This window comes from Mus pahari, chromosome 11 (assembly GCF_900095145.1).
Source record: "Mus pahari chromosome 11, PAHARI_EIJ_v1.1, whole genome shotgun sequence".
In the NCBI taxonomy this organism is placed as follows: domain Eukaryota; kingdom Metazoa; phylum Chordata; class Mammalia; order Rodentia; family Muridae; genus Mus; species Mus pahari.
Genome location: NC_034600.1, coordinates 25,481,973 through 25,494,516, shown reverse-complemented (window position 1 = coordinate 25,494,516; position 12,544 = coordinate 25,481,973). Strand labels below are relative to the sequence as shown.

At 36.8% G+C, this 12,544-nt stretch overlaps 1 protein-coding gene across 2 annotated transcripts in view; it reads right to left on the bottom strand.

Moving 5' to 3' along the window:
* The window catches only part of Ap3b1 (adaptor related protein complex 3 subunit beta 1), a 204,072-nt gene that overhangs the window by 145,340 nt on the left and 46,188 nt on the right, over nucleotides 1-12,544 (bottom strand). For both annotated transcript variants that reach the window (XM_029543901.1, XM_021208271.2), the window contains exons 6-7: nucleotides 11,354-11,420; nucleotides 2,260-2,442 (exon numbers count right to left, since the gene is read on the bottom strand). In XM_029543901.1, the coding sequence (XP_029399761.1) occupies nucleotides 2,260-2,442; nucleotides 11,354-11,420 (250 nt within the window). The remainder of the gene's footprint in view (nucleotides 1-2,259; nucleotides 2,443-11,353; nucleotides 11,421-12,544) is intronic.

The following is a 12,544-nucleotide window of genomic DNA, read 5'->3' as shown; positions in this document are numbered from 1 at the left end:
AACCACATGGTGGCTCACAACCATCTGTAATGGGATCTGATGCCCTCTTCTGGTGTGTCTGAAGACAGCAACAGTGTACTCATATACATAAAATAAATAATCCTTTTTAAAAAAAAACATGAGCTATGTTTATACACACAGGAAGGTCATTTAGTAAAACAGTCTTCAAATTGAACTCTAGTCAATAATAAAACAAATTCATTTTCACTAGTACTAACACTTCTTAGATTTAAGTCATATGAAGCATAATAAATTTTTACATATTGGAGAAAAATGCAACCACTTTACTCACAATGAAGTTCAGGAGCTCCACAAAGAGATCTTCTCCACAAAAAAAAAAAACAACTTAAACCTTAAAGCACAGAAGGGCTGAGAGGCCTCGGCTCAGCGGTAGACTCATCGCCAGCTTACACAGCCCAAGCTCGGATACACAACACTCCCAAAAGTAATCAGAAAAATAAACGAGCCAAACATAGTGTTCAGGAGACAAAGATATAAGAAAATGGTTTAATCTCTTTATACTAAAACACAAGTCAGTGTAGAAAAATGTATGCAATACTTTATAATTATTTGTAAGATTGACATGTCACTTAAAATATCTATGAGAATATACCCACTTTGTGAAATTTTATTTACATTTCTTCTCAGATTAGTAACTTTTAATTTTAAAAAGCAAGATGTTCTAAATACTGTATAATCCGCTAGGTAGAGCTCATAACTGATTTTCCAAGTTTGTAATATTGGGGCCGGAGAGATAGCTCATTATTGGTTAAGAGTGCTTGCAAATGATCCAGAGGACCTGAGTTCAATTCCCAGTTCTGACCTACTCAGGAACTGGCACATGTGGAGTGCATGTATGCCTGACCACTCACACACATACACACATACACACATACACACACACTGTGAAAACACATGCATGCACACAAAAATACATTTATGCACATATATGCACATAAGCAAGAACATGGAAACATACATATATAGGCACATTTATGCACACATACATGTGCACACATTTGTGGAAACGCATACATGTACATGAATACAAACCTGCCTGTACACATACACACATGTACATATATGTACATACTTACAAAAGCATGCCTGTACATATACATTCAAACATGTACACATACACAGAAATAATAAATATTGCATTAAAAAAGTCAAAAGCAGTACTGTTATAGTACTGCTTAAGATTCCTTATACAAGTTAAAATTTACATTTGATTTTTGCATAGAAACAGTGAGTTCTATTACAAACTATACAATACAATTAAAGTTTCTAAGTTTTATTGTAAAGAATATGATAAATTGCTAATAACAACCTGCCAACAAAAAAATTCACTTTATAGGACTTTTTTATTATTATTATTTTTGTTTTTCTTTTTCTTTCTTTTTTTTTTTAGATTTATTTATTTATTTATTTGTTTGTTTGTTTGTTTATTTGATGTGAGTACAATGTAGCTGTCTTCAGACACACCAGAAGAGGGCATCCAATCTCATTACAGATGGTTGTGAGCCACCACATTTGAACTCAGGACCTGCGGAAGAGCAGTCAGTGCTCTTAACCGCTGAGCCATCTCTCCAGCCCTGTTTTTTGTTTTTCGAGACAGGGTTTCTCTGTATAGCCCTGGCTGTCCAGGAACTCACTTTGTAGACCAGGCTGGCCTCGAACTCAGAAATCCGCCTGCCCCTGCCTCCCGAGTGCTGGGATTAAAGGCGTGCGGCACCACACCCAGCTTTTATAGGACATTTTAACTACTGATTTCACACACTTCAAATAAAATAAAAATAAAAATTCCAAATAATAAAAAGTATTTTAAAAGTATAAAACTGGGGGCAAGAAGTTTAAAAGTTCAACAGTAATTTCTTTATAAAGTCTAGAAATTAGTCACCTTAAGTATAAATTCATGGCAGAGATTCACTTAACTACTTTTGCAAATGAATCCATAAGATAAATAGTACTCAAAACTATAAACTCAACTACAAGTAACAACAACAATAAAAGCCCAGGGCTTGATAACGTCGTGTGAACCTGTGTGTCCTAACAGGGATCTCTTGCCAGGTATCATATGAAAGATTACATAGTACATATTTAAACAGGAATCAGTCACTGTCAAAACACTTGTCAATCAGCAAAATGAGTTCCCAGTAAAATGCAGATTTCTGATTCATTGCTGTTTGCTGTGCATTTTGTAAAAGTTAACCCACGCCCTTAGTCCACTTCACAGACAGGAGAACAATGAGCACTCACCTCTCTCCAAGGACTGACAAACTGGGTCCGAGCGTATCTTGTTAGCATATGGATTATGACCACCTGCCCCCACTCTTCAACGTCAACCAGCAGGTTACAAAGCTTGCGGTAATTCCTGTGAATCAGATCGATTCTATCTGGGCACACTTCTTCAAACGCCATCACCACACTGCCAGCCACCAGCTAAGAAGAAAGAAATAGTAACTCATTAAAATACACTCCGTATCCACCTAACCTCCTAGTCAGCTAGCACAGACAATGTTAGCAATAAGATCCAAAGTTTCAGTCATTCAGTGAAAATGAGTAATGCAAAGTATCATTTCCTTGAAGAATACTATTAAGTGATGTAATTAGTAGAGAAAACTAACCTTTTTCTAAAGGGAGATAAATCAGGGTTATCTTATTTTATCCCTGAAATTCTAATATATTGTACTATGTATTTATTCCTTAAATTCTAATATATTGTTTAATGAATTAAATATTAGTTATTCAGTCTTCTTTTTAAAGCAAACTTAAGCTTTAATGTAAAGATGCTTTCTTAGTAGTAATGACATTCAGAAAAAGATTCAAGGTAACAGAGATGCACTGCCAACTTAAACTGAACTGGTCGTGATGCAACAATGGGCTTACATTACAAAGAACTCGGGGTATTTTCAATGCAAGCACACTTTAAGATCATACACATTTTAACCCGTTTGTATCTAGCAATATAATTTATTTTCAAAGAAAATAAATACAGTGACTGAAATGTTAGTATACCATGCATTAAAATGAGAATAATATATTGCCAAAAGGTGGCAGCTTTCCCCTAGACCAATTAATGAACTCACAAATGTTGACTTTTGAATTGTCATGCTCTTACAACTCTTGGGTAAAACTAAAATTCCTTTAGTATAAAGATACAAGGCAAGCATAATATTTAATATACAAATTCTTCTATATGTGTACCATAGGTATATATACAGTTATCCAACAGTATAATATGGTTTTGAAAAAAATTATTATCATTATTCTTTCTAAACACTGGGGATTTTCCTTTTAGTATCTAAAATTTCCCCAATGACTAAAAATAAGCAATTAAATAGAAATATAACTTATTGAAATGGTACTTTTTGAAAAATATTAGCTACAATGATATTCATATTTTGAGTGTTTGTCCCTCTACTTGGTTGCCATTTAGTTTATTAATATGCAACCAACAACACAATTGAAAGAAAACAGCTCAGAATATAGACTTGCTATTATGCTAAACAAGTTTCAAGTCCTGTGGGGATTTTATGAATTACCAATCAGTATAAACGTGAAGCCGCATTTATTGACTCCAGCCCTACCCATGTCCTGGTGCCTGCTGGTCCCAGCATGTATGCACCTCAATCGAAAAAGCAAAGAATTGATTATTTGTGTGAGCTAAATAAAAATGCATTATATGTCTAACTTCCTATTTGCTGCTGATATGGAAAGCATGTTAAATGCGTGTTTGCAACTCCACATGTTGATGTCTTCTGCATGAATTACTCTTCAAATGCAGGCACAGCAACTTACAACTGTGGTCATATGAGATTAAAATTAACAATTTAAAAGTCTCTTAAGATAGCCAAGTTTAGAACATAAAACTGTAGAACTAACTCCTATTTATGAGTTATAAACATCAATATGTTTTATATACAAATCAATTACTATCATAAATAATAACTGGTAAAGAATGTTAAATTTTAAAAAGAGGTACATCTTAGAATAATCTGTAGGACTGAGCTCATTATAAGTTTTAAATAGTTTTCATTTTTTAAATGCTATCTAAAAATAAATGTTTTTTTTTTTTAACCCAGAATGTACTTTCTTTCAAATGGTTAGATACCAAACAATGGAATGGAGAATCAGTTGCTGCAGGATATTAAGTTTATCAAGTCACAGCAATAAGCAAGCCAACTGTAGGGCACTAGCACACTGTGAAACACCACAGTACCCCAGGAAGGAAAGAGAGTCATCATTTCAGTACAAATAAGGGTTCAGGAAACACTAAAAAACCAGCACTGTCACCAAGTAGCACTACCCATATCAGAAACGTACTACACTGAATTGTTTGTTTTTTGTTTGAGAGCTTTTGATAAACACAAGCAGAAGTATTGATCGCTTGGGCCTATTAAATGTTCAATATCCATAAAACATTCAGAATTAAAATAAAATGATCTACTTAGATTTCAAAACCAAAAATATTGGCTTCCAAAAAACAAACAGTTAATTCCCATCTCACCGTGTCACCAGTAGCTCATCACGGAGTGGGAATAAATCACTCCAACAAAGCTGCAATGAACTCGTCAGATTCAAATGCAGCTTTCCATTTATGTATTTTTTATATTAAAGCAATAAACGTGGTTCATTTATCTCCCCTTGGTTGCCACGTTTTTCTGTGCTGTTGCTATGAACTTCAGCCATTAGCTCTGCTCCAAGGTAAACTACATGAGCCATCAACAAAAGTGACACCCCATCTATGGAGTTCATATTTTCTCTAGATTATCTATGCTCGTTGACAAGCTGGTAATGAAAAAAATCACACTAAGCAAATGGTTCCTCTAATAACAATAAATTTTCTATAAAATTATGAAGGGTACAAAACGTTTCCTTGCATCTATTTTGTCATGAATTCTAATGAACATTACAAAAATCTGAGTGCTGGGTCATCACAAGAAGTGTATCACAGTTTGATTGATAAGATGGTATAAGTTAGCCAATCCTGCCAAGATTTTCTTCCCTTAAATTAATGGCTATCCAACCTGGCCTAATCATACAGCCCAAATGATATTCCCCTTCTTATTTCAATTTTCTTGAGGCATGGAAAATAGGAAAGATCAGTCATTTATCTTCTAATAGCTGTATAATAGATCCATCACAATAAAACATCTGCACAAACTCGGGGGTGGGCTTTCTTCTTTTCCCCAGAACAGTGAAGCTTTTACCAGCATTAAATCAATAACTTGGAAAATGGTATCTTGCCTCTACAGTTTAGTTGTGAACTATCAGTCTATTCATTAAACAGAGTTCTGAACCGAAAGTCAAGGAACTTTGAGTCATCAAAAATCAATAAACAACGCTGCTTTTTTGGAAAGCTTTAATGTCATTTATCTTCCTGAGAAATGTAAATGCTCTTGATAAGGTTTCTTTAAAATTCACTTGAAAAAAATAAGTAACTCCTTGCCTTCAAAGCATTCTAAAATCCGGTTCTGTGTTTTCAATGCTTGGCAAATATGAATTTCTTTATTTCAAAGAAAAATAAACAAGTGTTATAGATTTAAGAATGCATCTATAGCAAAACACCTGGAAAGGTTTGTAGTAGACTATGCTAACATAATCAAAGTAGTATGAATCCAGAAAGATCTAACAAAAATTACAATAAGAGACTCTGTAACCACTGACTGGACATTGACTAATATATAGGCAAAATGTTCCTTTCTAATTCCTGACTGCAGATGTGAGCTTTCTAAATGTCTTTGTAAACACAAAGATGCCTTCAAATGATTGCAACCTAAATGACACTACCGTGTTTGTCCAGCTGTTACCAAAACTGTGTGTCTGGATCCAAAGTGTTTTCTTTTTTAAAAGCCACACACTTGTCTCTTTGCAGCCATAGGCCTCTCACACACAAAAGGCCTTGGAGATCCCATTTTTAAAAAACCTTCCATAGGCTAAGAAAAGCAAAAGAACATATGTCCCCAAATCAATTGAGCTTAAATAAACAAGTGATAGATTATTTATTTAAGCTCAATTGTAACATAAAAACAATTATTAAAATGATCACCATACTGTACTAGTGAATAAACTCAAAATGCAGAAATGATTAGATTGGTTCAATTTGATTAGGAAATTTTTAATTCACGTAATTTGTGAGTCTTCATTAATTTATTAAAAATTCTTTTTTCCAGAATTTCACACACATGCTCTGTGCTCTGACACTGCATGTTCACTGTCCTCTCTTATGCTCCTCCACTGAAGCCCTTCTTCCCAGAAATCTACCCTCATATTTCATGAGGATTTTTTTATTCTTTCTTAATTTTAGATGTCAGTGTTAACATTAAAATATGGGGAAGAACATACCTATCTTCTCTCAATAGAGTATCACATACAACCAAAAAAACAAGTTAATAAATATCTGTGTCGATATTAAAATATATTTGTAATCTTTCCATAGTTGATTATAATCACACAAAAAAGGAATAACCAAAGATATTCTTAAAAGTCTACTTAAATACGAGTTAGACAAATTAATGGTACACAGGCAAAAAAAAAAATATATTAATAATCAGGCTGAGAATTTAGCTCACTCAGTAAGATACTTGCCTTGTAAGAATGAGGACCTGGGTTCAATCTCCAAAGCTGCCATAAAAATAGCCACGCACAATAGCACAGGGCTATGATCACAGGGATGGGAGGAGAGCCATGCATGGGGGAGGCAGACATAGGGAACTGACCCCACAGTGACCTCTGACCTCTCCCCCGTGCTCTGATACAAGGTTTACACGCACACACATTATGTTATTTTTTTTAAGAGTGAGTAGAAATAAGCCCCCTAGAAACTATGTATAATAGGGAAAAGGGGTCAGGGGACAGACTGTTACAAGATGTATCTCAGAGCATAGACTCCTCTCCACCAAAAGCCATCAAATGCAACAACATCAAAATGCAAAGCCTTCTACTCTGCAGAGGTGCTGCTGCATCAGAAGCCTGCAAGCTACTGCAACAAACTACTAGCCTACCCAAAGGCACGTGGACGCAACTAACCCAAAAAAACCAAAAGCACTGAACTGCTAAAAAATTCACCCTCAGTAAAACTGAAGAGGAAGTAAAAGGAAATCAAGACAAAGCACTCCAGGATGAGTGAGACGCCCTCAAAGAAGCATGAGAAGATAGGAGTAGCAGGAGTCAACATTCAACAGCAGTGCAAACTATCAAAAGGAACCACGTCACAGTTCAGTAAACTTGGGAAGACTGAACAGGGCTAGTCAGCCAGGAAGGCAAGAGATCCGCAGGGCAAAACCACCCGACGGAATTTTGACAAACATCACTTAAGACGAGCAGGAGAACAAATGAGAGATAGAGAAAGAAACAATAAGTTAACAAAGATGTGGTTTCATGTAAGGCAGGCAGGAAGACACCTTCTACAAACAGATTCCTGAAGGAGAAAATGACAACTAATACAATTAACATTATAATCTTGAAGAAATACATCCTGCTAGAAATAAGCTGTATCTATACATGCTCACTAGCACCCTGAGAACCTACATTTACATCACATAACCCTGAAGCATCTTATAAAGTTGTCATAGTTCAACACTAAAGAGAAAAATCTTCAGGCCCAGCCCTGTATTTAATGTGGACATAGTAGAGTCACTTCATTTAGAGCAGTGCTTCTCACCCTTCCTAATGACGCAACTTTAATAGTTTCTCATGCTGTCCTTCCCTCCAACCATTAAGTCTTCACTGCTACTTCGTAACTGTAATTTTGCTACCGCTATAATCATAAGTATCTGCCACGCACGCTCTCGTGACCCACAAGATGAGAACCGCTGACTTAGATGAGCACAGAGACGCTCACCATCTGCACTGCTGTTCAGTGCTACAGTGACACACTGGTCAATCATTACACAAGACAGATTCAACGCTAACAGGGTAGAAATGACAGAAAACTCTATCTTCAGGTATTTATATTTTATTAGAAAACAATAAAAAAATAGGGGAAGCAATATAAGTAATATATATTATAATATTATGAAATATATAAAATATTATACATAAAAAATAAAGCAATTTGTGTTTACTGTCACCATTGAAGAAACAAGACCAAATATAAAACAGCATCAATCCAATACCTAATCCAGAGGTAAGCCCCTCGTCTAGTAGCCCACAAAGAGATATAGAAACTCTCATTCTTTACATTCTGGGCTGATCACTAAAGTAAACCTACTGGAGTTAAGGGAATATGTCTGCTACTATTGGAAGGAAAGAGCTAGAAAGAACTGGATTGTTTACTGTAACTAGAGATATCCGTAGTTTTATATAGAAATAAAATAGACATGTATGTATTTAATTTTTACGTAAGCACACTTTATAGTACTTTAAGAAAAATGACTGCATTGTAACAGATGTCCCAAAACCCAGAAAGACCTCCCTGTGAACAGTGGATTTGGAAAGAAAAACATTCCCACCAAAAAAATTAGAATCAGATACTAAGAACTGGCCCTCAAACAAATATCAAACACCTATTAAGGATATCTAGTCAGTGTTTTTCCTTATTTTGGAAATAAACAGTCAGGAATCAATAGCTGGCAATCAAATTCACAAGAAAGTGTGCCCACTACACTCTTTCTGATCCATCTACTTTTCAGTTAGAATATTTTTAACAACTTATGCTGTGGAGTCAGCTGAAGACTTTGTATATAATAGCTATTTCAACTCAAAACAACTTCATGAATTAGAAATTACAAGCCCTTAAAGGACATGGTGGAACATAAAACAAACTCAATGCTAACAGCTATGACACATGACGGTAAGATGCAGCTAGCCAGCACGCTGTGATCCCAGCACGGGGAGATGAAGGCAGGAGGATCACAAGTTCAAGACAGAAGGGCTGCAGCGAGCACAAGGCTAACCTGGTCTCCAGAGCGACCTGAAGCCAACACAAAACAACAGGGGGAGGGAGCAGATACCCTTTCTGGACCAATAAATGTGCACTTGCCAGCTTCTTTTAGGGGAGCCTCCAAACTGTAATCCTTTTCTTTTCATCGTTGTTGTTGTTGTTGTTGTTGTTTGTCCAAGACCTCACTGTGTAGCCCTGGCTGTCCTGGAACTCCCTCTGTAGACCAGGCTGGCCTCACACTCACAGAGATCTGCCTGCCTCTGACTCCCTGGTGCTGGGATTAAAGGCATGTACCACAACACCCAGCTGCCTCCAAATTTCTTTTAAGTTTATGATGGAGCAGAAATAATGGTAAACTACATGTAAACTAAGGAACTGTTCTTCTAAGTCTCACTATGCTCCAGTACTTAGCAAATATCCTATGGACTAAAGAAAACAAGAACTTTTAAAACTATAATTAAGTTATCCGAGAACTGAACAGGCTTTATATTTGGATCCCTGAAGCAGACAACATGCTTGTCATATAACAGACAAAAAGGAGCACGATTTCTCTCAATTCACTTAGTAATTCTGTCTATATTTGATACCACCTATATATCAACTATGCATAGAAGAAATACAATGAAGATTCCTAAGACATTCTACCCTGAAGAAGTTTAGATGGCTTAGGACTAGAATCCAATAATTGCTATGCGTGACTATGACAGCATAATGATACTGTTGAAATAAGCAGTGAAGAAAATAAAGAATATAAAAGAATAATAAAGTATTTAGTAAAATACTCATTTAGTGCTATCAACAACAAAGGGATAATGAAAAAACACAAGACAGAAAACAAGGAAAACAGGAGCTAGGAACTCAGCTGATTCACGTAAAGCGTGAGTAACTCTACTGTCCCAGTCAGAAGGCACTTACTGTAGGGTACAATTAGAAGGCAGAAGGCAGCTATATCCTACCTACAGAAAGCAACTAGATTAAAAAGTACAATTTGAATATGGAAGTTTGGAAAATTAAAGTGTGAAAAACATCTCAAATTAGAATGACTGTATACCAAACAAGAGACATTATTACTAAATATAAAAAGACATCGTATTAAGAACAAAAGGCAAAGTTATTATAAACATACATGTCAACATTAGAACTCCTAAGGAGATGAAGCAAGCACTGACAGAACTGAAGAGAAACTCCAACACCCCACTTTTCAGAACAAACAGCAGGCATGGGCCAGCAAACAGCTCAGTGGGTAAAGGTGCTCACCACTAAGCCTAATGACCATGACCTCAGGTCTAAGCCCAGAACCCACATGATGGCAAGAGGGAACCAAATTTGCAAGTATTCCTATGTCCACACACATGGCATGGCACGTATGCCCACACAGATACATACATACATACATACATACATACATACATACATACATACATGCATACATACATACATACATACGCACTCATACAAAATAAATATAATCCATTGAAAAAGCCACAACAGCAACAAAGAAATAAATTTTGAACACCACAGACAACTAGACATCTATGAAACCCTCTACCTAACCAAACAAGAACACATTCTACTCAACTGAACACTGCACACTGTCGAGGACAGAGCATGTGTCAATCCATAAACTAATGGAGCTAGGAACAGAGACCTCTGGGTGGCAATAGTCATGATCCCTAGCATGACCTATGAACACTTCCTACGCAGTTTTGAGTTGTAAAAGTAGAAGCCGTATCTCAGACACCAGCAGACTGCCTCCCAGTCACTGTTCACAAACGCCTGGGCCACCATAGTCCTTAGTCTCTTTACCTTGCCGATGCACACACAAACTGAGAGTGGAAAAGGGGTGCTGGTAGATACACATTCTCAAAAGGTTGGTCATTTTAATTAGAGCTGTATCTCTTAGAAAAAAAATTAGCCTTCTTCAAGTATGAGATTTTTTTAGGGAAAAAACATTTTGAGCAATATTTTAGTATGTCTAGAAATTTTCCAGAAGCTGGACATGACAGAGTAAACCTCTAATGCTGGCCCGTGAGACACTACAGTCGCACTGCTGTGAAGTAGAAATCCTGGGCTACATGAGACCCTGTCCCAAAACCCAAAGAACCAATAAACTACAGCAAAGACAAACGAAGAAAGACTGTTCGTTTTTTTATATCTCTGCCTTACAGCATATCTTTAATACTTGTTTTGGTTTAGTTTGGGTTAGTTGTTATTTTGTTTCTAGGCAGGGTCTCACTGGGTAGTTTTGGCCAACTTGGAACTCACTATGGACACCAGGCTGGCTTCAAACTCACGGAGATCACCTGCCTCTCTCTCCTACAATACGTCCAGTTTTAATATTTTAGACATGAACGTCACTAATAATTACACTACTATGGAATAGATAAAAATGGTTCTAGCAAATCTACCCAGATAAATCATAGTAAAATCAAACCCAACTTCAGGGGCATTAAAGACAGTACTCACCGTGCTCTTATCTTTCAGGAGCTTCTCGATGACTTCAATTAACATTTCCTTCTGCTCTGGATCAAGACTAAAATATTAAATAAATAAATAGTAAGTCCCATGTACTTACTGCCCGTAACTCTATCATTCAGTAGCACTTGTAACTTCAAGAGATCTGAAGCGTTCTAAGAGAACTGGAGGGATACTCTCTAATACTGTTCACCTCAGCTAAACCACATGTCAGTCACTTCCCAAGCCAGCCAGAGAACTTTAAGAAATAGATGAAAGCACCTGATTGGAAATCCTTTTTTATCTCAGGGGATAAAGTGAAGGATAGTAAATGTTTTAAACTGTGGGTGTGTAACTGTCAAAAACAAAAAGAGCATTTCTAAAGAAGCCCTAACTGTGTTATCCTGCTAATGGGGACATGCATTATGAAACTGTCATCTAAACCAAAGAGGGAATTCGAGGTTGGACTCTATGAAAGCATCTGGTGGAAAAATGAATCAGTGCTAAGGATGGCAAAGTGGGCACAAAAAAGAGTGGACACCGAGCTGCTGCCAGTCACTAGGTGCACTTTCAGACACTTACTGTGACTTTACGTTTCTGCTTTAAAAGGAAAATAAAGGAAGGCCTTTTGTTACATATATTTATTCAGGGGAAAGTTTCCACGTGTGCCACAGCATGCGTGGGGCAGTCAAAGGCAACTGACCACTACGCTAGTAGGCACACGATGAGCTAGGCACAAGTCCACATACTTACGCTGTTTAGCACAAGGCTGAGAGCACACCAGAAACTAGTGTGGTCTCCATGGGGCTTGCAGAGCAGATGGTGAGGACAGAAAAGAGTAAACGCTGTGATACACAACCTTATCAACATGGTGTGTTTGCACAGAGATCAAGATATGATATGATACGGGCTAAGATATCAACAGCTAGAGAGATGGCTCAGTGGTTAACAACACTGGCTGCTCTTCCTAAGGAGCCAACTTCAATTCCCAGCATCCACATGGCTGCTCAAAAACAACAACAACAAATTCTTAACTCCAGGCCCAAGGGATCCAATGCCCTCTTCTGGCTTCCACAGGTACTGTGTGTACATGGTACAGATGATAGATAGATAGATAGATAGATAGATAGATAGATAGATAGATAGATAGATAGATAGATAGATAGACAGACAGACAGACAGAATGTGAGTGTGTGTATAGAA